Source organism: Cucumis melo, chromosome 11 (assembly GCF_025177605.1).
Source record: "Cucumis melo cultivar AY chromosome 11, USDA_Cmelo_AY_1.0, whole genome shotgun sequence".
Taxonomy (NCBI): domain Eukaryota; kingdom Viridiplantae; phylum Streptophyta; class Magnoliopsida; order Cucurbitales; family Cucurbitaceae; genus Cucumis; species Cucumis melo.
In genome coordinates, this window is record NC_066867.1 from 29,030,718 (window position 1) to 29,053,158 (window position 22,441).

At 29.1% G+C, this 22,441-nt stretch overlaps 1 protein-coding gene across 8 annotated transcripts; it reads right to left on the bottom strand.

The window, feature by feature from the left end:
• Window positions 1-250: 250 nt before the first annotated feature.
• On the bottom strand, window positions 251-17,528 carry LOC103497951 (fatty acyl-CoA reductase 3-like). Of its 8 annotated transcripts, none has more exons than XR_007824900.1 (13): window positions 17,403-17,528; window positions 17,203-17,306; window positions 16,898-17,100; window positions 16,209-16,309; window positions 15,550-15,742; window positions 15,295-15,456; window positions 14,785-14,866; window positions 14,395-14,667; window positions 13,276-13,403; window positions 10,558-10,625; window positions 9,683-9,755; window positions 9,408-9,578; window positions 474-518 (listed from the first exon to the last, which is right to left on the bottom strand). XR_007824900.1 is itself a non-coding variant. In XM_051091816.1 (11 exons), the coding sequence occupies exons 1-11, from the start codon at window positions 17,482-17,484 to the stop codon at window positions 6,846-6,848; spliced, it is 1,503 nt and encodes a 500-aa protein (XP_050947773.1). In that variant the 5' UTR covers window positions 17,485-17,528; the 3' UTR covers window positions 6,628-6,845. The 8 variants fall into 8 exon arrangements, 6 of the variants coding, with proteins under 6 accessions (XP_050947775.1, XP_050947774.1, XP_050947777.1 ...); XR_007824899.1 differs by lacking the exon at window positions 474-518 and adding an exon at window positions 9,059-9,188; XM_051091816.1 differs by lacking the exons at window positions 474-518; window positions 9,408-9,578; window positions 9,683-9,755; window positions 10,558-10,625 and adding exons at window positions 6,628-6,882; window positions 9,051-9,188.
• Window positions 17,529-22,441: the final 4,913 nt, after the last annotated feature.

Genomic DNA, 22,441 nt, shown 5'->3' on the forward strand with positions numbered 1-22,441 from the left:
GAGGCTAGAAGTCTTAGTGAATTTTTTAACCCTCCGAATATGATAAGAGATAATAATAATAAAAAAAAAGTGTTAATATATAAATTGACAATGGACAAAATTATTTTTCTTGAAATTATTAAATTAATCTAAATGATTCAAAACAATTAATAAAAACTAATATATTCATTTGAGGTTACACTAATAATAATTAAAAGTGAAACATCATTTAAACTGTTGGCTATTTTACGACATGAATATATCAGATAAGGAACCAATTTTTATAACTCAAATTGATAGTTCGAGTCTCACAGATTAACGTTTAATTTTATGATAAGAGAGAGAAAAAAAAAAGAAAAGTAAGAGATTGGTAGAATTAATAACTCTATTTGAGGACATACTTAACAAGGCCAGGAATGTGGACATTGAGGAAGTAATTTTCCCAATTGATATCCTTTGGGTCAAAAAAAAGTGTCTCTCTATTTGTTTCATTTTGTTGTGTAGCCCTTCCCAATTTTTCTAAGTTGGTGTCATCAAATCTGTATATACACAAAAACAAAATAATAATAATAATACACAATAAGTAGTAGGTCAAGAGCCCAAAAATGGAGTAACAATAAATTACAAATCTTCCAATACTTTTCAAACATCCTCAATAATATTCCACAAGTAATCTCTTTTCTTTTAAGTTCAAAAAAAAGTCATACTCAAAATAACAAAACAAAAACAATCAATCCATCATACTTTGGAGCTTTTTATTTATAAGATTTGTTCATATATATATATATATGTAATAATAAAGGAAACAAACCTTTAAGTTTGGTAGGTAATTTGAAAACTAAACTTTGAGCAAAAAAAGGATTCAAGTAAAATATATAATTGCATTTTATGTTTTGAGTTTGGTAGAAAGATTAAAAATTAAATCCTAATTTAAATAATTGTTCGGAACATGTTTAATAATTTATTTATAAAATATAAAACTAATTATTGGTATCCAATAAATATTAAGTTTTGAATATAGAGAATTTTTTAAAAATAGCAAAAATTATTTATAAAATATACCAAAATTCATCGACTCTTTATATTTCAATAAATTTTTTTCTACTTTTTTAAATAGTTTAACCTTTTTTTCTAACTATAATAATCTCTCACGAAATTTATCAAAACAAACATAACTTGATCGATCAATAAAAATACCTGACTTTGAAGAAGAGATATGGACGATAAAGTTGAACTTGTCTTATCACCCAATTTAATTTCCTCTTGAGATCAATATATTTGTCTTCGAAAGAATGACATGATGCTTTGTTCACCAACTCCAAAATCTAATTATAAATTATAAATTATAAATACACATTTACATCAACACAAAAGTTTTTAAAATATAGTATTTATTTTCCTTAAACTTTATTTATTTTTAATTCCCATAATTTCATCTTGGTCCTTTTAAATTTACTATATCTTAGAAATCAATCTTCAAAATTATGTTACATTTCATCCTTTCTTTAGTGTTATTAAATTTTACTTTTTGGTTTATGTCGTTATTTAGTACATTACACATATAAAAACTCTAACTAGATTCCAAATTAAATGTAAAATTTAACAAAAAAAAAAAATCAAAAGAATTGAAATTGAAATGTGTATAGTTAAATGACTAAATGGAAATTAATGAACCAAGAAAGAATTTAGAGAACAAAGTTAAAGTTTCAAGAATTTAAAGACAAAAATGTAATAATTCATTAAAAAAAAGTACTAGGAAAAATTTACACATTGAACCTAAATTAAAAATAGTTTAGTATATTGTACTCACCTAACTTATGTTCTAGATGACTAACAAGTAAAAAATTTAATATGAATATGAGAAAAAGTGACGATAAAGAGTTTTCTAGGACAAAACTACTTGTTCTAAACATACCATGTTTAATCACAACTGAACTTAAAAATATTAATGAATTAGATAAATTTAATTATATCAATATATACTTCAATATAAAAAAATAAATTTAAAAATATGTTTTCTTTTTTCTATTTTTAAATAACAAAGTGAACCACAATATTTACAAAATATAATAAAATATCACGATTTATCTATGATGGTTCGTTTAGATAAAGATAGACTAACTATATATATATATTATCGTGAGAGATACATATAAGCAGTCTACTTTGTCTATATTATTACAAATAAATTGTCATATTTTTTATATTTATAAATATTTTTAGAAATAATTTTAACATTAAAATTTATTTATTTATTTATTTATTGGTTTACATTTGTGTTTGATATGAATTAGATTTTAGGGTTAGAGGGGACAACATACCTTGAGAAAAATTAAGTAACGAATGGTGATGTATCTATGGAAGCTAGCCATGTTGTTGAAGATTGTGATTTTCTTAACCTTGGTGGCATTTCCATCACCGTTGATCCAAGGTTTTTCAATAAAGTATTGACAAATGAAACGTTGTAGATCACCAATTTTTATAGGATTTCTCATCGAAGAACCAATGTGATATATTCTTGTTTGATAAGGTGGTTGGAATTTATGCCTCACCATCGTCGCGATAATTGTATTTACTACCATATCTGCTGGGATCTTATAATACATTTTTTTTTATCAAATTCAATATAGAAATATATATATATATATATATATATATATATATATATATATATAAAAAGTTTGAGAGAGACCAAGATTTTTTATTAAAAAAAAAAACATTGTATACTCATCTTACCATATCAATAATTGAATTGGTATCACAAGGAATAAATGTTAGTTTTCCTTTAGCATATCCAACAATTAAGCTATCGATAGTCCTGTAATATATATATGTATCGAGACAAAAATATAATTAAAAAGGAGTGATACTAATATTAAAAAGAATGTTTCTATATATATATATATATAAATTAAGGGAAAAAATTATATACAACTTAAGGCGTATTGAATCTAATTACATGTGTATTTTTTAAAAAGATTAATTATGGACAGTTACAAATATATAGTAAATAGGTTCAAAATATTTGTAGATATAACACATAAAACAAAATTTAGATTTAGTTTTTGTTTCTACGGTGATAATCTATTATCACTATTGAAATAGTAACAAATTTTATTATATTGATAATTTTTTATAAATATTTTCATAAACCTAATTATTATTCTTAAAAATGATACCCAATACAATTATTCATGCATATACCTCGTGCCTTCGATCCAACCCGAAAAAGGCTCCTTGTAAGTACTTGTAACAATGGTGGGTCGTATAATAATCAAAGGTAGATTGTGTTTTAGGTCATTGATCAACATCTCACCCATTGCTTTGGTAAATACATATGTATTTGGCCATCCATATTGATTTGCCCTAATTAATTACCATATAATTATTAATACAAAAAGAATAAATTTCAATATGATTTATTAATTAATAAGCTTAATAATTAGTTCATATATATACCTTTGGATTCCCAAGTCTTTCATGGCTATTGTTACATCTTTTTCAGAAGCTCCATTAGCTTTAAGTTGCTTTAATCTTTGTTCTATTATTCTTTGTTCTATTTCAATGTTTAATCCTTCAGTCCCATTAAGAGACTCTCCCAATTTATGTGGGGTTTCTAAGATAAATCCTTCTTTTTCTCCTGAGATATATGCTGCCAAAAAAAAATATAATACACATTCTCAAATTATTATTTTTAACATAAGATTTTTTTAAAATAAATTGAATAAGGAAATTAAAATTAAAGAGAGACAAAAAATTGTTAGGTTAAATTATAAAAATAAAAAAATAAAAATAAAAAAAGCCCTTAAACTTCGTCGTTTATTTACAAAATACTCGTATGTTCAAAAGTTGATAATAAACATCTCGGAAATAATACTTTTTGGTAGAAATTCTTTAAAGTTTTGGACAAAATATTTAGATACAAAATGATGTGATAGTGATCGACCTAAAGCAAAAACTTAGATCAACATGTCGTTTTAGGGTTTTACTATCATTTGTATATTTCAAGAATTCATTACATTTAAAACTTTTATAAAAGTTGAGGAGTAATGTTTTCTAAACAAATAAGATAGTTTAATGGTTTTGTTATAGATTAAATAATAATAATGTATGGATAAAAATAATAATAATAATAATAATAATGTATGGGTATATATACTAACCAGTGGATACATGAACAAGAAGTTTGAAATTAGGGCACTGCTTTGCAAAGTTGACAACATGTTTAGCTCCCAAGGTATTGGTGCCAAGTGCTACATCATATCTTATTTCCAATGCAAAAAAAAAAAAAAAAAAAATGTTGCTACATCGTCATATCTCTATTTAAAGGAAATATAGCGTTTCTAATTATGTAATTAACAAAATTAAATTGATATGGAATGTGTGTGCATTTATGAATATAAAAAGTAGTCAACATGTTGACATCAATTGTGACCTCAATATTTTTATTCTAATAATTTATGTAGTTACAATAATGTTGAGTTTTAAAAGATTTAAATTTCAATATATATATATATATATATATATATATATATATATATATATATATATATATATATATATATATATATATATTTAATTTGAGTTTCGTTTACGTTTTTAGTGTACGCTTTCAAAGTTTCGATTCATTTCGTTAACATAAAGGTTTAGAGAAAAAAGTGAAGTTTCAAGTAGAGATATACTTGGGTGAGATTAAAAAAAATAGATAATAATTTTGAGTCACTTCTAAAATTTCTCAATTAGAGCAAAGAAAAGAAAAGAGAAATAATAAACTAATAATTTATAGTAATTTATAGTCCATTATAGTAATTTGAAATTAAATAAAAAGAACACTTTTAATATACGACAAACTAAGAAAGACTTATATATTAACATATTTTGGAGAAAAAAATTGGTCAAACACATATATGTTTTTATTTTGAACCATTTTTCTATAAAAGTGATTAAATGAAACTGAACTTTTAAAAAATATTCTCCAAGTAAATTCATATTCTGAAAACCAAACTCTTATTTTGAAGAACATAATCGTAAAATTAAGAAGAAGAATAAAGACTGAAAAGTAATAATAAAGTTAAGGGATGTTTTTATATAATAAGTTAATAGGATTTGGTACCTTTCATTGAAGTTGGTTGTTGCAGCCAAATTAATGATTATTTGTACATTATGCTTTATCTCTTCAACCAAAGTTGAACCTTTTAGTCCCATATCTGAGACTGAAATATCACTTGCAACCACACTTACTTTTTCTGAAATAAAGCTATCCAAATTTGCACCCCATTTCTCCTTCAACACTTTAAACAAATCCTTCCTCATCACCTGTATGCTCAAAATTTAAACAATAATAATAAATATATTCAACCATATATGTATCAAAAAAAGAAGAAATTAAAGCACAAAGTATATATATAGATCGTACCTCATTACAGAAACGTTGCATGGCTGTAGTTTCATCGGTTGCCCTTAGCAGTAGATAGAGTTTTTTCACATTTGGTTGAATCCGAAGTATTTTCTCTAACAAAACTATATTTTGAAATATGTTAATAACATTTTTATCACTTTTTTTCTAAAAGAAAAGGTAAGAACTGAGACAATAATATAATTAATTATTATACATACTCTTTGCTAGAAACCCAGTGGAACCAGTGATCAAAATGGTCTTGTTCTCAAGAAACCCAATTGCACTTCCACTTTCTTCCATGAGAATATTTTTTGTGTGTATTAGTTTATGTTCACAAATGAGTGGTGTTGTGTGTGAGAATGTGTATATATATAAAGCAATTTTGGATGTATATATATAATGATTGATTGGCAAGTTGCATGTGGTATAGTTATAACGAATGGTCCCAAAGTGAAATTATAATACTACAACAATTTTAGTTTCTGCCGACAGTATTAGATGGCAACGCAAAAAGAAAAACAAAATGTCACTACTACAAAAACTAACATTCTTGACAGTTTTATTCTTGACGGTTTTAAAACCGTCATTGAATCCAGTTTCAAGAAAGACAAAGTTCTTGATAGTTAAAAACGTCAAGAATGGAGAACGTTGACAGTTTATAACCGTCAAGTATTCAATTTTTCATGACAGTTTAGAACTGTCAAGAGTATAAGTGTTAATGACAGTTTAAAACCGTCAAGAATGTGAGTATGAATGACAGAAACTTTCAAGAATACGAATATTTATGACATTTTAAAACCGTCAAAAGTGCATTTTTTTCATGACATTTATTATCTGTCAAGAAAGTGATTGTTTATAACATTTTGTAACCGTCAAGAGTATGTTTTTTCATGACATTTAGGAACCGTCAAGAATGTCATTGTTTATGACATTTGCAAACCGTCAAGAAAGTTATTGTTCATGACATTTCAGAATCGTCAAGCAATTTTCCATTTTTTTTTAATTGTAATTTATTTATATTATTGTTCCTGTATTATGCTCTCATTGGTCCAAGAATTCAACTACATATAGATAACAAATATTCATCAAATGGCAACTCAACATCATCTATTCATATCATTTCCAAAACTTTGAATTATTTTCATATATCATTTACAAAACCACTATATAAACAATTCCAGCAGATTTCCAAGAATTCAATTAAACATCATCTAATTAACTAACTTAGCCCAAAAGTATATCATCCCCAATACACAAAATTTCATAATGGCAACCCCCTACATATGAACAATTTCACCTAAATCCTAAACCACAACAAAGTCTCAAAAGTATATCAATCAACCCCCCTCCATATGAACATTTCAAAAAATCAGCCACAAAAAATAAAGTTTCCTGCTTCAGAATGACAAATAAGTCCTAGATCATATGTACGAATCCAAAAACTCAGCCAACTCAACCCGCACCTCATCTAACTCGGCCTATGAGTATGGTTTTCGTGTATCAATCTGTAAACATGCAAAATAAATGAATTAGTACTCATGAAAATTATTATATCCACAAAAGAAATAGTTTTCATGGCATGGACACATATTTGTTTTTGTCGATGAAAATATATACTGAGCAAAAGTTGTGTGAACATCTTCATTTTTATCGACTAAAATATGTACATGGACAAAAATTCGATATATTTTGTTATAGTCAGGATATTCATTATATATTTGAAAATTAATCTAGAAGCACACAGTACTAATAATAAATGTGAAAAAATTAGAATCGTTTTCGTCACATTTAATTTTTTGTGTTAGAAATATGTTGAAAGCTCTAGCAACATTTTGTGCGTGGGCAAGAAAAGAAACCATTATTATCTACCAACGAACTATTCGTGGTCAACAATCAAATTTCTATCTAAAGAAGTATTTGACACGTGTATATAAATAATTATGCTGAGGAGAAATTTCCTTTTTACCGATCAAAATCTTTTCGTTGACAAATAATTTCTACCCACGAAACAAACGTGGCCAATTCTTGTAGTGTAAAAATAATATAATATATACAATGCATGTTGTCTCAATCAAACTTTTAAATTTATTAACACAATAAAAATTAATGCAAAAATTGAAAACAAACCCCATCTCATTTATGGTGTTTAAATACGACCACGCATTAATTCATTTGTTGATAGATATAGGTTGGTTTTCATTTTATTGGCCCAACAAACCCTTTTTGACTCTTTAGAGAAAAAAATTAAAATAGGTTAATTTATCTATTTGGACTCATTTTTCAAGTGTATTGAATTTATCTAAATATATTATGTGTTTGCTTTTTCTTATATATGGTTGTCAAAGTTTGATTTTAATTAATTCTTAGTCCAATCTTAAGAATTTCTATTTCACCCTGCTATTATGGATTAGTTTGGACTAGAGGGTATAATCGATTTTAGACAAGCCTATAGACTATTCATTTCAAAACAGGACAAAAACTCGAACCAAAAACTATATTCCCTTGACCCAATTTGTGATTGAAGAAAAAAAAGAGATTGGAAAAAGGCATGGCTAAGACCAAGCCTTTGCATTTGATGAGTATAAGTTGTGCATTTTTTCAGTTAGGCTTAACGATAAGCCAAAATTATATTCTACTTTTTATTTTCTAAAGTTATGATTTTTTATTTATAATATTCAAACCATAGCTACATTGTAACTTGAATTTTTAGCCAAAATCAAAATTTGGCTTTATTGTTTAAAAAGAGTAGGCTACAAAACAAAGAGATTGAGGAAAATAGTGTCAATTTATATATAATTCTTATTTTAAAAAAATAAATATCTATCAAATCAATGATTAATTAATGGATTTTGTTAAAACTAATAATAAAAAAACAAACTTTTTATGTTTCACGAAAAAATTACCACCTAATTATTTCGTCATAAAACGTAAATATTCTGTCCACTTTGCACTTTTTTACGATTTACTTATTAAATGTTATTTTATTTGTGTGATTTACTTTCGTAGAAAAATTATAAAATTTAGTCCTCCAAGGTGTTTTTAAATAGGTTAAATAATAATTATAATCATTATTAAAAGTAGATTGGTTAAAATCGGATGTTTTAGAATTTAAAGACTAAAACTAATTTCAAACTACTTTGACAAAAACAGTGTTTTGATCAATAAAGTTTCATGTCAAGAGATTTGCACATGTTTACGTAACATATCTTTTAACTAATCATATACACATTTAATTTAGAGGTTAGAAGTTTTAGTTTCCTCCGAATATGATAAGAGATAATAATAATAAAAAAAGTATTAATATATAAATTGACAATAGTTAGAATATATTTGGGAGTGTTTTTGAAATAATAAAAAAAACACTTTTTTTAGACAAAATTACTTTTCTAGAAAATATTAAATTAATCTAAATGATTAAAAACGATTAATAAAAACCAATATATTCATGGGAGGTTACACTAATAATAATTAAAAGTGAAACATCATTTAAAGTGTTGGCTATTTTACAACGTGAATAAATCAGAAAAGGAACCAATTTTTATAACTCAAATCGATAGTTCGAGTCTCTATAAATAAATTAACCATTACAGATTGACGTTTAATTTTATGATAAGAGAGAAAAAAAAGAAAAGTAAGAGAGTGGTAGAATTAATAACTCTATTTGAGGACATACTTAACAAGGCCAGGAATGTGGACATTGAGGAAGTAATTTTCCCAATTGATATCCTTTGGGTCAAAAAAAAGTGTCTCTCTATTTGTTTCATTGTGTTGTGTAGCCCTTCCCAATTTTTCTAAGTTGGTGTCATCAAATCTGTATATATACAAAAACAAAATAATAATAATAATACACAATAAGTAGTAGGTCAAGAGCCCAAAAATGGAGTAACAATAAATTACAAATCTTCCAATACTTTTCAAACATCCTCAATAATATTCCACAAGTGATCTCTTTTCTTTTAAATTAAAAAAAAAAATCATACTCAAAATAACAAAACAAAAAGAATCAATGTATTTAGATGGTTTAGCTAACCTCTTCGGTTTTAACTGGATAATTGGTGGAGATTTCAATGTGTTTAGATGGAATACAAAAACATCTTCCCCCAATCCAACCAAATACAGCATGAAAAAGTTCAATACTTTCATCCTAAGATCTCAGCTCATTGATCCCCCTGATCAATGGTTCTTTTTCACATGGTCCAACCTGAGAGAGGTGCCAATGCTATCAAGGTTAGACAGATTCCTTTTTTCTCCAAATTGGGAATAGAGATTCTCAAGCCACCAGTGTAGGCTTCTCACAAGAATTACCTCATACCACTTCCATGTTGTCCTAGAAGCTCCCTCTTTTCCTTGGGGCCCCACACCTTTCAGATTCAACAACCTTTGGATCAAAGAAGACAACCTCAATACAATCATAGAAAATTGGTGGGGAGAAATCCATCAGGAATGCCACCCTGGGTTCTCTTTTATGCTGAGGCTCAAATAGCTTGCAAAAAGGACCAAAACATGACAACATAACAAAAAAATGTGCTCAAGATCAAGATATAATCCTTTGGCGAGCTGAGATTGAAAAGATAGATGCATTGGAATCTCAAAATTGTATAACCAAAGAAGACACAGACAGAAGGAAGATTCTCAAACTTGATATCCAAAATGCCACCATTAAGGAAGCTCAATACTGGACTCAAAGAGCTAAGAGAATATGGATCAAGAAGGGAGATGAAAATACAAACTTCTTCCATAAAGTATGAACTGCCAGAAGAAGAAGAAGCCAAATATCAGGTGTTTATGACAAGGAGGGCAAAAATCACAGCAATAATAAAGACATCCAAAAGGCCTTTATATGTCATTTCAAAGACTTATACACCCCCACCAATATGATAAACTGGCTCATCGAAAACCTTGATTGGAATCCTATAGACAAAGTTTGATGTGTCTCATTTCTCCTTTCAATGAAGAAGAAATTAGAAATGCCATCTTTTCCTTTGAAGGCAACAAAGCACCAGGCCCAGATGGATTCACTATCGAATTTTTAAAAAAATTCTGGAACATTTTTAAGAATGATGTAATGAAAGTGTTTCAGGATTTTTTTCAAAATACAAGAATCAACAAGATCACCAATGAAACCTACATTGTCCTTATAGCCAAAAAGGAGAAGAGCATCACTACAGCCGACTACATACCAATCAGTTTGACAACGTCTTTGTACAAAATCATAGCCAAAATCCTCTCACCAAGACTCAGAAAAGTTCTGCAGACCACCATATCAGAAAATCAATTAGCTTTTGTCAAAGAAAGGCAGATCACAGATGCTATCCTGACGGCAAACGAAGCAATAGATCTCTGGAGAAAACAAAAAACCAAATGTTGTCTTTAAAATAGGCATAGCAAAAGCCTTTGACAAAATCAATTGGGATTTCATAGACTACATTCTAGAAAAAAAAAAGATTTCCCAAAAAGTGGAGAAGATGGACAAAAAGCTGCATAACAACGATACAATCCTCCATAATAATAAATGGAAAACCTTGTGGAAAGATACAGCCGAAAAGAGGAATCAGACAAGGAGATCTCATATCTCCCTTCATTTTTGTTTTGGCTATGGACTACCTCAGCCGCCTGCTAAAACATCTGGAGAACTCAAACAAGATCAAAGGAGTAATCATCAAAGATATTAATCTCACACATCTTCTTTTTGCAGATGATATTCTTCTTTTTGTGCAAGATGAGGATGAAAGCATCAGAAACCTTCAGTTTGCCATTCACCTCTTTGAATCAGCCACTGGTCTAAACATCAATCTCACAAAGTCTTCAATAACCCATGTAAATGTAAGAAAAGAAAGATCTGAAAAAGTGGCAAAAAGTTGGGGTATAAGCACACAGTTCTTTCCCATGTCATACTTAGGGATGCCTCTTGAGAGCAAACCAAGAACAAGAGCTTTCTGGGACAACATTATATGATAGATCCACAAAAAACTAAACAACTGGAAGTATGCACTCATCTCCAAAGGAGGTAGACTAATGATGATCAACTCCTCTTTAGCAAGTCTTCCTACATATCAACACTCAGTTTTTAAAGCTCCAAAATCTTGCTGTAAAGAGATAGAAAAACATTGGAGAAACTTCTTGTGGAAAGAAAACTTCGAAAATACTTATCTTAAAGACTCAGAAAAAAAGTCCATGAATCCAGTCTCTTGGAAGATAGCTACTCTCCCAAAAGAAAAAGGAGGCCTCGACATAAGCTCAATAGAATTAATAAATTTTGCTCTTCTCAACAAATGGCTATGGAGATATCACAATGAGCCACAAGCTCTTTGGAGGAAAGTCATTGATGCAAAATATGAAAAAGAATATATTGGAGACTTGCCTACACAAAGTAAATACAGCAACTCAAATGACCCATGAAAGGCCATCACAAGCAAATACAGCTGGTTCAAGGAAAACTTAAATTGGAAAATTCAAAATGGTGAATCCTTATCATTCTGGAAACACAAGTGGAATGGTAACACTACCCTTAAAAATAGTTTTCCTAGACTTTTTGCTCTCTCTGAATCAAAAGAAGCATCTATCAAAGATATGTGGAATGACAGAACAAAGGATTGGGATCTGAATCCAAGAAGACAACTAAATGATAGGGAACAGGAACAATGTAGGGAGATCAAATTAAATTTGCCCAGCTCACTAAACCAAAATGGCAGAGATACCCCATTATGGAAGCTAAATAGCAACCAATGTTTTTCTGTCCGTTCAGTAAAGAATGCTTTAAACACACACCAGTCAGCCCACCCTCAAAATATAGATGAGCAAGCCTACATAAACCTTTGGAAAACAAACATTCCCAAAAAATGTAAAGTTTTGCTTTGGACTATAATCAATGATGGCCTGCTAACAAATGATAAAATCCAAAAGATGATGAAATCCATGTGCCTAAACCCAAACTGGTGTGTAATGTGTAGAAAAGATTGCGAGACGAGTAACCACATCTTTCTATCTTGCCAAACAGCCTCTCTTCTCTGGCACAAGACAAATGATATCCTAAGCAAAAGTGGTAGCTTCGACAACCTCAACTTTCCCATCTCTCTCATAATCAACCAGAAAACAAAGACAAAAAGAGGTATCATCTCATTCAACATATTGGTGACTCTCATATGGAATATTTGGCTGGAAAGAAATAGAAGAATTTTTAAAGGCTCATCATAAGAAACAGACTCCATATGGGACTCCATATGCAACCAAACTGCCACTTGGCTTGTAAAAGATAAGATGTTTAGAAACTACTCATCTTCTACGGTAACTTTAAATCTTAAGACTATTTTTAGTTGTTAATTGGCTTATCTTAAGCCTCTTCTATCTATGTATATTGTTATGCCCATGTTCTTCATGAATAAATTTATAGGTCGAAGCAGTCTTTAGAATACCTAGCTCTTTGCTAAGATAACTCTAAAGCTCAGCTTTGGTTTTCTTTCCAAAAAAAAAAACAAAAAGGATCAACTCATCCTACTTTGGAGTTTTTTATTTATAAAATTTGTTCGTATATTTAATAATAAAGGAAACTAACTAATTTTTGTGTGGAAAAGGATTCAATTAAAATATATAGTAGCATTTTAGGTTGTCAGTTTGGTAGACGATTCAAAGATTAAATCCTAATTTACTCGAAATATGTTTGATAATTTATTTATAAAATATAAAACTAATTAAGTTGAATAAAATATAATATAGAAAAATTTTTAAAAATAGTAAAATATTGAAGCTATTTACAAAATAAAGTAAAATTCATCGTTCTCTATGTACCCTATCAAGGTTTTTTGGGCTATCTTTTTTAAATAATTTCATTTCTTTTCTAACCATAATAATTCTCCATAAGATTTATCAAAATCAGCACAACCAATGTTTGGTAAAAATACCTGGCTTTGAAGAAGAAATATGGACGATAAAGTTGAACTTGTCTCATCACCCAATTTAATTTCCTCTTGAGATCATTATATTTGTCTTCCAAACAATTGCATGATGCTTTGTTCACCAATTCCAAAACCTAATTATAAATTGTAAATATACATTTATATCAACAAAAGTTTAAAAATATATAGTATTAATTTTTCAAAAAACTTTATTTATTTTTTATTCCCATAATTTCATACTGGTCCATTTAAATTTATTATCTTATGAAATCAATCATCAAAATTCTGTTACATTTCATCTTTTATTTAGTGTTATTAAAATTTACTTTTGGTTTATATCATTATTTAGTACATTATACATATAAAAACTCTAACTATATTCCAAATTAAATGTAAAATTTAACAGAAAAAAAAACAAAAGAATTGAAATTGAAATGTGTATAATTAAATGACTAAATGGAAATTAATGAAGCAAGAATTTAGAGAACAAAGTTAAAGTTTCAAGAATTTAAAGACAAAAATGTAATAATTCATTAAAAGAATGTACTACTAAAAAATTATACATTGAAACTAAAAACAAAATATTTTGGTATATTGTACTCGCCTGATGTATGTTCTAGATGACCCAACAAGTAAAAAATTTAATATGAATACGAGAAAAAGCAACGATAAAGGGTTTTTTAACACAAAACTACCTGTTCCGAATGTATCATATTTAAATCACAATTGAACTTAGAAATATTAATGAATTAGATAAATTTAATGATATCAATGCTTCAATATAAAAAAAAAAAAATTATTAGCTTCAAATATAAAAAAATGAACCACAATATTTACAAATTATAGCAAAATATCACGATTTATCTACGATTGATTGCTTAGAAAAAGATAGACTACTATCTATATTATCATGATAGACACGTATAAATAGTCTATCTATCTTATCGATGATTACAAATAGATTGTAATATTTTTCTATATTTATAAATATATTTAGAGGTAATTATTTTATCATTTAAAACATATAATTTCTCCTTCCTTTTCTTTTCTTCTTCTTCTTCTTCTTTTTTTTTTTTTACAACTGTGTTTGAGATGAATTAGATTTTAGGTCAGAGGACAACATACCTTGAGAAAAATTAAGTAACGAATTGTGATATATCTATGGAAGCTCGCGAAGTTGTTGAAGGTAGTGATTTCCTTGACCTTGATGGCATTTCCATCACCATTGAACCATGGTTTTTTAATAAAGTATTGACAAGTGAAACGTAGTAAATCACCAGGTTTTATAGGATTTCTCATCGAAGAACCAATGTGATATATTGTTGTTTGATAAGGTGGTTGGAGTTTATGCATCATCATCGTCGCGATAATCGTATTTACTACCATATCTGCAGGAATCTAATAATACATTTTATTTTTATCAAATTCAATATAGAAAAAAAATATATATATGTATAAGTTTGAGAGAGACCAAGATTTTTTTATTCAAAGAAAAATTCTGTATACTCATCTTACCATATCAATAATTGAATTGGTATCACAAGGAATAAATGTTAGTTTTCCTTTGGCATATCCAACAATGAAGTTATCGATGGTCCTGTAATATATATACACATACATATGTATATCAAGAGAAAAAAATATAATTAAAAAGGAGTGATACTAATATTAAAAAAAAACTGTTTCTATATATCATATTAGTGATGAAAATTAAGGACAATAATTATATACAACTTAAGACTTTTTTGCAATCTAATTATGTGTATTTTTTAAAAAAATTAATTATAGACAGTTACAACTATATAGCATATAGGTTCAAAATATTCGTAGATATAACACATAATACAAAATTTAAATTTAGTTTTTGTTTTTATCGGTGATAATCTATATCACTATTAAAAGTCTTTGACAATAGAGTTTGTTAGTAACAAATTTTATTATATTTATAATTTTTTTATAAATATTTTCATAAACTTAATTATTATTCTTAAAAATGATACCCAATACAATTATCCATGCATATACCTCATGCCTTCGATCCAACCCGAAAAAGGCTCCTTGTAAGTACTTGTAACAATGGTGGGTCGTATAATAATCAAAGGTAGATTGTGTTTTAGGTCATTGATCAGCATCTCACCCATTGCTTTGGTAAATACATATGTATTTGGCCATCCATATTCATTTGCCCTAATTAATTACCATATAATTATTAATACAAAAAGAATAAATTTCAATATGATTTATTAAATAATAAGCTTAATAATTAATTCATATATATACCTTTGGATTCCCAAGTCTTTCATGGCTATTGTTACATCTTTTTCAGAAGCTCCATTAGCTTTAAGTTGCTTTAATCTTTGTTCTATTATTCTTTGTTCTATTTCAATGTTCAATCCTTCAGTCCCATTAAGAGACTCTCCCAATTTATGTGGGGTTTCTAAGATAAATCCTTCTTTTTCTCCTGAGATATATGCTGCCAAAAAAAATATAATACACATTCTCAAATTATTATTTTTAACATAAGATTTTTTTAAAAAAAAATTGAATAAGGAAATTAAAATTAAAGAGAGACAAAAATTGTTAAGTTAAATTATAAAAATAAAAATAAAAAAGCCCCTTCGTCGTTTATATACAAAATACTCGTATGTTCAAAAGTTGGTAATAAACGTCTTGGAAATAATACTTTTGGGTAAAAATTCTTTAAAGTTTTGGACAAAATATTTAGATACGAAATGATGTGATAGTGATCGACCTAAAGCAATGGCCTCGATTTGTATATTTCAAGAATTCATTACATTTAAAACTTTTATAAAAGTTGAGGAGTAATGTTTTCTAAACAAATAAGATAGTTTAATGGTTTTGTTATAGATTAAATAATAATAATGTATGGATAAAAATAATAATAATAATAATAATAATGTATGGGTATATATACTAACCAGTGGATACATGAACAAGAAGTTTGAAATTAGGGCACTGCTTTGCAAAGTTGACAACATGTTTAGCTCCCAAGGTATTGGTGCCAAGTGCTACATCATATCTTATTTCCAATGCAAAAAAAAGAAAAAAAAATTGTTGCTACATCGTCATATCTCTATTTAAAGGAAATATAGCGTTTCTAATTATGCAAATAACAAAATTAATTTGATATGGAATGTTTGTGCATTAATGAATATAAAAAGTAGTCAACATGTTGACATCAATCAACACCTACTGTTATCAGTATTTACATATAATCTATTATCTATAGTAGGGAGACCTGATCAACATTTTTATCCCAATAATTTATGTAGTTACCAATAATGTTGATAATGAATAACTTTTGACCCATGAGTTTAAAAATTTTAAATTTTGTCTCACAAAAACTGATGTGACAATAACTTGTAAAATAGTGTTATATATAATATAATGTTAATAAGTTGAGTTTCAACTATGTTTTTGGTGTACGTTCGGTTCATTAGCTTTTTCGTTAAGACAAAGGTTTGATGAAAATAATTGAAGCCCATCTGCAGCCCAAACCGTATCGAATCAAAATGTATATATTAGATTGCATTTAATCGGTGTACCCTGAAATTAATTATAAAGTTAAGGGATGTTTTATATAATTTAAGTTGATAGGGTTTGGTACCTTTCATTAAATTTGGTCGTTGCAGCCAAATTAATGATTATTTGTACATTATGCTTTATCTCTTCGACCAAAGTTGAATCTTCTAATCCCATATCTGAGACTGAAATATCACTTGATACAACGCTAACTTTTTCTGAAATAAATCTGTCCAAATTTGCACCCCATTTCTTCTTCAACACTTTAAACAAATCCTTCCCCATCACCTATATGCTCAAAATTTAAACAATAATAATAAAAACAACAACAATAATAAACATATTCAACCATATGTATCAAAAAAAGCAAAGTATATATGTCAATTGTACCTCATTACAGAAACGTTGCATGGCTGTAGTTTCATCGGTTGCCCTTAGCAGTAGATAGAGTTTTTTCACATTTGGTTGAATCCTAAGTATTTTCTCTAACAAAACTATATTTTGAAATATGTTAATAATATTTTTATCACTTTTTTTCTAAAAGAAAAGGTAAGAACTGAGACAATAATATAATTAATTATTATACATACTCTTTGCTAGAAACCCAGTGGAACCAGTGATCAAAATGGTCTTGTTCTCAAGAAACCCAATTGCATTTCCACTTTCTTCCATGAGAATATTTTTTGTGTGTATTATTTTATGTTCACAAATGAGTGTTTGTGTGTGAGAATCTGTATATAAAGCAATTTTGGATGCATATATATAATGGTTGATTGGCAAGTTGCATGTGCTATAGTTATAATAAATGGCCCCAAAGTGAAATTATAAAAATAATATAATATATAATGCATGTTATCTCAATAAAAATTTTAAATTTATTAACACAATAAAAATTAATGCCTAAGTTGAAAACAAACCCCATCTCATTTATGGTGTTTAAAGACGACCATGCATTAATTCATTTGTTGAGAGATATAGGGTTGGTTTTCATTTATTGGCCCAAACCCTTTTTGATTCTTTAGGGAAAAAAAATGAAATAGGTTAATTTATTGGGATAGTTGCAAATGTAGCAATTATATTCAAAATAATTAAGTATATAGCAACATTTTAAAAAATTGTAAATATAACAAAAATTTTCAAAATCTATCAATGATATGAGTCTATCACTGATAAACCATGTAGCAAATGTTGGTCTATCACTGATAAACCATAAGAGTCTATCAACGATAGAAGTGTATCACTGATAGATTTTGCTATATTTGCAATTTTTTTAAAATATTGCTACATACTTAATAATTATTCTAAAAATTGCTACCTATTATAATTACCCTAATTTTAAGTGGACATATTTTCAAGTGTATTGAATTTATCTATATATATTATGTGTTTGCTTTTTCTTATATATGGTTGGGATATCAGGTTAGTTTGGACTAGAGGGTATAATCGACTTTAGACAAGTTTGTAGACTGTTCGTTTAAAAACAGGACAAAAATCGAGTCAAAAACTATCTTCCTTCACCCAATTTGTGATTGAAGAACAAATATTGGGAAAAGGCATGACTGAGGCCAAGCCTCCCCATTTGATGAATAAGTCGTGCATTTGTCTAGTTAGTTTAACGATAAGCGTGAAAGGTTTTTTCTTTGTCTAGTTAGAATAATTCCATCTTTGTTTAGTTAGAATAATTCCTAAATATTGTTTTATTTTTCCATTTCTATTTGCTGGTTTGTAGCTAAAGTGGGGTTCTATTTTTAGATTATTTTTGTTCACTTATTTACCTGTTTTGATGAATAATAATATTGAAGTGAAAGTGCAAATTGTTTTTATGTGCTTTCAATCTCAACATTCTGGTATCAGAGCCAGGCCAGGTTGGATATTGTGTGGAGCAACAGTCTTTAAGATTTTTGCAGCAGCAAAAGAAAAATGACTACGGAAAATAATGAAGGAAGTTTTATACAACCAGCCATTCCACGCTTTAATGGTCACTGTGATCACTGGAGCATGTTTATGGAAAACTTTCTTCGATCCAAGGAATATTGGGAGTTGGTAGAACCTGGATATATTGAACCAGCTAGCAGGTCATTGCAGACGGATGCTCAAAGGAAGAAAAATTATGAAATGAAGTTGAAGGACTTGAAAGTAAAAAATTATCTTTTCCAAGCCATTGATCGCACAATTCTAGAGATCATTCTCAATAAAAATACTGCAAAAGAAATATGGGATTCTATAAAGAAAAAGTATGAAGGAAATGCAAGAGTCAAGCGGTCTTATCTTCAAGCTATTCGTAGAGAATTTGAAATTCTTGAGATGAAGTCTGGTGAAGGGGTGACAGAGTACTCCAGAGTCATGACTGTGGCAAATAAGATGCGAATTTATGGTGAAGATATGCAAGATGTAAAAGTAGTTGAAAAAATCCTACGCTCCTTGACTGACAACTTTAATTATATTGTTTGTTCTATTGAAGAGTCAAAAGATACCAACACTCTCATTATTGATGAATTACAATGTTCTTTAATAATACATGAACAAAAGTTTCAACAACGAGGTGGAGAGGAGCAAGCCTTGAAAGTGACAAATGATGAAGGAAGAGGTCGTGGTAGTGGCAGCTACAGAGGAAGAGGAAGAGGTCGGGGAACTTTCAACAAAGCCAATATGCAGTGTTATCGATGCCAAAAATTTGGACATTTTCAATATGAATGTTCTGAAAACAAAGAAGCAAACTATGTTGAGAAGAAGAAATGCTTTTGATGTCTTACGAGAAAAAACATGGAGTTCAAAGAGAAGATACATGGTTTCTTGATTCCGGGTGTTCAAATCATATGTGTGGTGATCGATCAATGTTTAGTGATCTCAATGAAGATTTTCGACATTCAGCAAAACTGGGAAACAACACTAGAATGAATGTAATGGGCAAAGGAAATGTAAAGTTACTCATAAATGGAGTTAATTAATCACGTTGTTACTGAGGTATATTACATTCCAGATTTAAGTAGCAACCTATTGAGCATAGGACAGTTGCAAGAAAAAGGAATGTCGATTTTGATCAAGGGAGGAGAGTGCAAAATATTTCATCCAAAGAAGGGTTTGATTATTCAGATCAAGATGAGCAACAATAGGATGTTTACTTTGCAAGCTCAAACTCAAATATCTCCTCAAACACACTCCTACTTCAAATAGCAATAAGAGGTACATTTTGCTATTTATTGATGATTACACTAGAAAAGCATGGGTTTACTTTTTGGTGGAAAAGTCAGAATCTTTTAATTATTTCAAATATTTCAAATCTATGGTTGAAAAAGAAATTGAGCTGCCTATTAAATGTTTACGTACTAATAGAAGGGGAGAAGTTAATTCAATTGAGTTAAGTGATTTTTGCAAACAAAGTGGGATCAAAAGGCAACTAACGGCCGTTTATACTCCTCAACCAAACGGGGTCACAGAAAGAAAAAATAGAAGTATAATGAACATGGTTCGTTCAATGTTGTCAGAGAAGAAGATACCCAAAACTTTTTGGTCGGAGGCAGTAAATTGGACTATTCATGTCCTGAATAGATGTCCAACCTTGGTTGTCCAAGATGTCACTCCTGAGGAGGCTTGGAGTGGATTAAAACCATCAGTGGATCATTTAGACTTTTTGGTTGCATAGCACATGCACATGTCCCGGATGCAAGAAGAACGAAGCTTGATGATAAAAGTATTTCTTGTTTATTGCTTGGAGTTAGTGAGGAGACAAAAGGCTACAGATTATATGATCCCATTAATAAAAAAGTTTTTGTGAGTAGAGATGTTTTGTTTGAAGAAGAAAAACAATGGGATTGGGATGCAAAAAAAAATAGCATCAGTACACTTAGATTTAAGTGATGGAGATGGTGCTAATGAAGAAGAAGATATAAATGAGAGTGCAAACGAGATTGATAACGATGAAGAGATAAGAGATGAGGAAGTTACTGAACAAAGTGTTAGAGATGAAGGTCATGGTTTTAGTGAAGGTGAACAAAGTGTTAGAGATGTAAGACAATCTTGTAAAAGGCATCCTCCTACATTGATGGGTGAATATGTTAGCGGAGAAGGTTTATCAGAGGATGAAGCTCTTATGGCACTAGGAGTATCAACTGATCCAATATGCTTTGAGGATGTTGTACAGAACGAAAATTGGAGATTGGCAATGGATAATGAAATTAAATCCATTGAGAAGAATAAAACATGGACACTCATTGAGCTACCAAGTGGAGCTAAAAGGATTGGAGTAAAATGGGTGTACAAAACCAAATACAATGAACATGGAAAAGTTGATAAGAACAAGGCTCGGTTGGTTGCTAAGGGTTACTCTCAACAACATGAAATAGATTACACAAAAGTTTTTGCACCGGTGGCTAGGATGGATACAATAAGGATGATTGTTGCTCTTGCTGCACAAAAGGATTGGAAGATTTTTCAACTTGATGTCAAGTCGGCTTTCCTTCATGGTGAATTGAATGAAGATGTCTATGTAGAGCAGCCAAAAGGGTATCAAAAGAAGGGAAAGGAGCACTTGGTTTTCAAATTACACAAAGCTTTATATGGATTAAAACAAGCCCCACAAGCTTGGTTTAGTCGAATTGAAGCACATTTCCTTAATGAAGGATTTCAAAGCTGCAATAGTGAACAAACATTATTCACCAAGAGAAGCATGGAAGGAAAAATAATCATTGTAAGTGTCTATGTTGATGATTTAATTTTTACTGGTGATGGTGAAGCTATGTTGATTGAATTTAAAAATTCCATGATGCGAGAATTTGATATTTCTGATTTGGAAAAAATGAGATTTTTTCTTAGTATTGAAGTGTTGCAAAAGACTGATGGTATTTTTATATGTCAAAGAAAATATGCATTAGAAGTTTTAAAAAGGTTTGGCATGTTGGAAAGTAATCTAGTGAGTAGTCCAATAGTTCCTGGCTTCAAATTGAGTAAGAATGGAAATGGGATCACCGTTGATGATACACACTACAAGTAACTGGTACGAAGTCTAATGTATCTTACTGCCACTAGACTTGACATGATGTTTGCTACTTGTCTCATAAGTAGGTACATGGAGATGCCAACAGAAGTTTGTTTGCATTCAGCTAAAAGAGTTGTTCGATACTTAAAAGGGATCGTGAATTATGGAATCCATTACAAAAAAGGAGGAAAATGTCAATTGTTGGCATATATAGATAGTGACTATGCTGGAGATATGGAAGATCGAATGTTCAAAAAAACAGCCAGTTGTGACTTTATCTACCACTAAAGCTGAATTTGTAGCTACTGCAGTTTGTGCCTGTCAAGGAGTTTAGATGAAGAGAATTTTGAAGGAGAAGGGTTTCTGTGATGAAGGTTGTACAACTGTATTATGTGACAATAGTTCAACTATCAAGTTGTCTAAAAATCCCATTATGCATGGACGGAGCAAGCATATTGATGTGATCAGATTTTATTTTCTAAGAAATCTTACTAAAGATGGTGTAGTTGAATTGATTGATTGTGGAAGCCAAGAACAAGTTGCAGACATCATGACCAAACCATTAAAACTGGAAGTTTTTAAAAGGCTTTGAAGGTTGCTGGGAGTTCATAAGATTTTAGATAAAAACTAATTGCTTCAAAGCATTTAGTTTAA

Coding starts and splice junctions, on each gene's coding strand:
- LOC103497951 (XM_051091816.1), bottom strand. CDS start 17,484: ATGGAAGAAAGTGGAAATGCAATTGGGTTTCTTGAGAACAAGACCATT. Junction 16,310..16,897: donor ACGACCAAATTTAATGAAAG/GTACCAAACCCT, acceptor ATTGGAAATAAG/ATATGATGTAGCACTTGGCA. Junction 14,867..15,294: donor GGTTGGATCGAAGGCATGAG/GTATATGCATGG, acceptor TATATATTACAG/GACCATCGATAACTTCATTG.